We start from the raw sequence: 1,068 nt of genomic DNA on the forward strand, positions 1-1,068 counted from the left end.
TCAGACAATACACGGAAGGCTGATGAGACAGTGTCGATGCGCATGCAAGTCCTCAGTACAGAATCATCGTTTGATAGATCTGGTAACGGAGTATAGCTGATTGAGAGCATGTTGAGCCTCCAGGGAAAGATGGCCATAGTTGAGGACACCACACCAGCTTCTGAGCCACTGTAGACGACGGTCCCTCAGTTGATTGCCCGTGGTAGCAGCTTTCTTCTTACCTCTTTTGCCTCTGTTGGGATTACAGTTGATGGAGTCATTGAGAGCCAGAGTGTAGGTGGCTCCAGTAAACTCCCTGCGGCTTGGCGTAGGCCGGTAGATCTTCGCACAAAGTTGGAGACCACAGGAGTCAGCGACCTTCCCAGGAGGTTGGGGCTTGACGCAATTGACGATAAAACCAGCACGTCGCTGTAGAATATCAGTGACGATAATAAACGCCCGGTTACTGGCGTCAATGTCACAACTGGCGATCAAGATATCGTCTTGAACATGTATGACTGAGGCCTTCAATCCGACTCTGGCAAGGGCCGGGTTAGTATCTCCATCCATGATAGTGGTCATTGCCAGTTAAAATTATAGGGGAGCCCATCGCCAGTCTTGAGCGAGGCTTCTTAACCTCTATACATACTGTTGGCCATTAGAGTTAATACTGACAGTGCCGGACAGCCGTGAGAGAGCAGTTGAAACGCGAAGAGCACCGTAGGCATCCTCGAGATGAACTTTACTCCAATAACCCGTGTGTTCACCCGGAATATCACGCAGAAGCACAATGGCACCGCGCTGATACTGCTTGTAGACGTGCTCCTCGTTACCCTTGCAACTGGTGCCTTGAGCACCGTCGACCGGCATGAACAGAAAGGTAGCGTCAGCATCCACTAGTAGCCGAAAGTTGTTAAGTGGGCGACAGTCGATAGTAAGGCGATACCTCTTGAGCTGAGCATCGCTGAGAGGAAATGTACATTGCTTGGAAGTACGGTTCGACTGGTCCCACTTGTCGATCAGTACCGGTTGACAAACGACAGTGACATCCTTGTCAGAGGCCAGAGAGGCCTTACCGAGAGCAGACAT

The 1,068-nt window shown here is 50.8% G+C and overlaps 2 protein-coding genes across 2 annotated transcripts; both read right to left on the reverse strand.

Annotated features, from left to right (window-relative positions):
• Positions 1–221: 221 nt before the first annotated feature.
• On the reverse strand, positions 222–561 carry Pmar_PMAR023917 (hypothetical protein; the record flags this gene model as incomplete). The annotated part of the gene is made up of 1 exon (XM_002769591.1): positions 222–561. A coding segment is annotated over one exon (340 nt), but the record flags the coding sequence as incomplete, so codon positions are not given.
• Positions 562–618: 57 nt separating this feature from the next.
• Positions 619–849, reverse strand: Pmar_PMAR023918 (hypothetical protein; the record flags this gene model as incomplete). Its single annotated transcript, XM_002769592.1, has 1 exon — positions 619–849. The coding sequence occupies one exon, from the start codon at positions 847–849 to the stop codon at positions 619–621; it is 231 nt and encodes a 76-aa protein (XP_002769638.1).
• Positions 850–1,068: the final 219 nt, after the last annotated feature.

Source organism: Perkinsus marinus (assembly GCF_000006405.1).
Source record: "Perkinsus marinus ATCC 50983 genomic scaffold scf_1104296965574, whole genome shotgun sequence".
In the NCBI taxonomy this organism is placed as follows: domain Eukaryota; phylum Perkinsozoa; order Perkinsida; family Perkinsidae; genus Perkinsus; species Perkinsus marinus.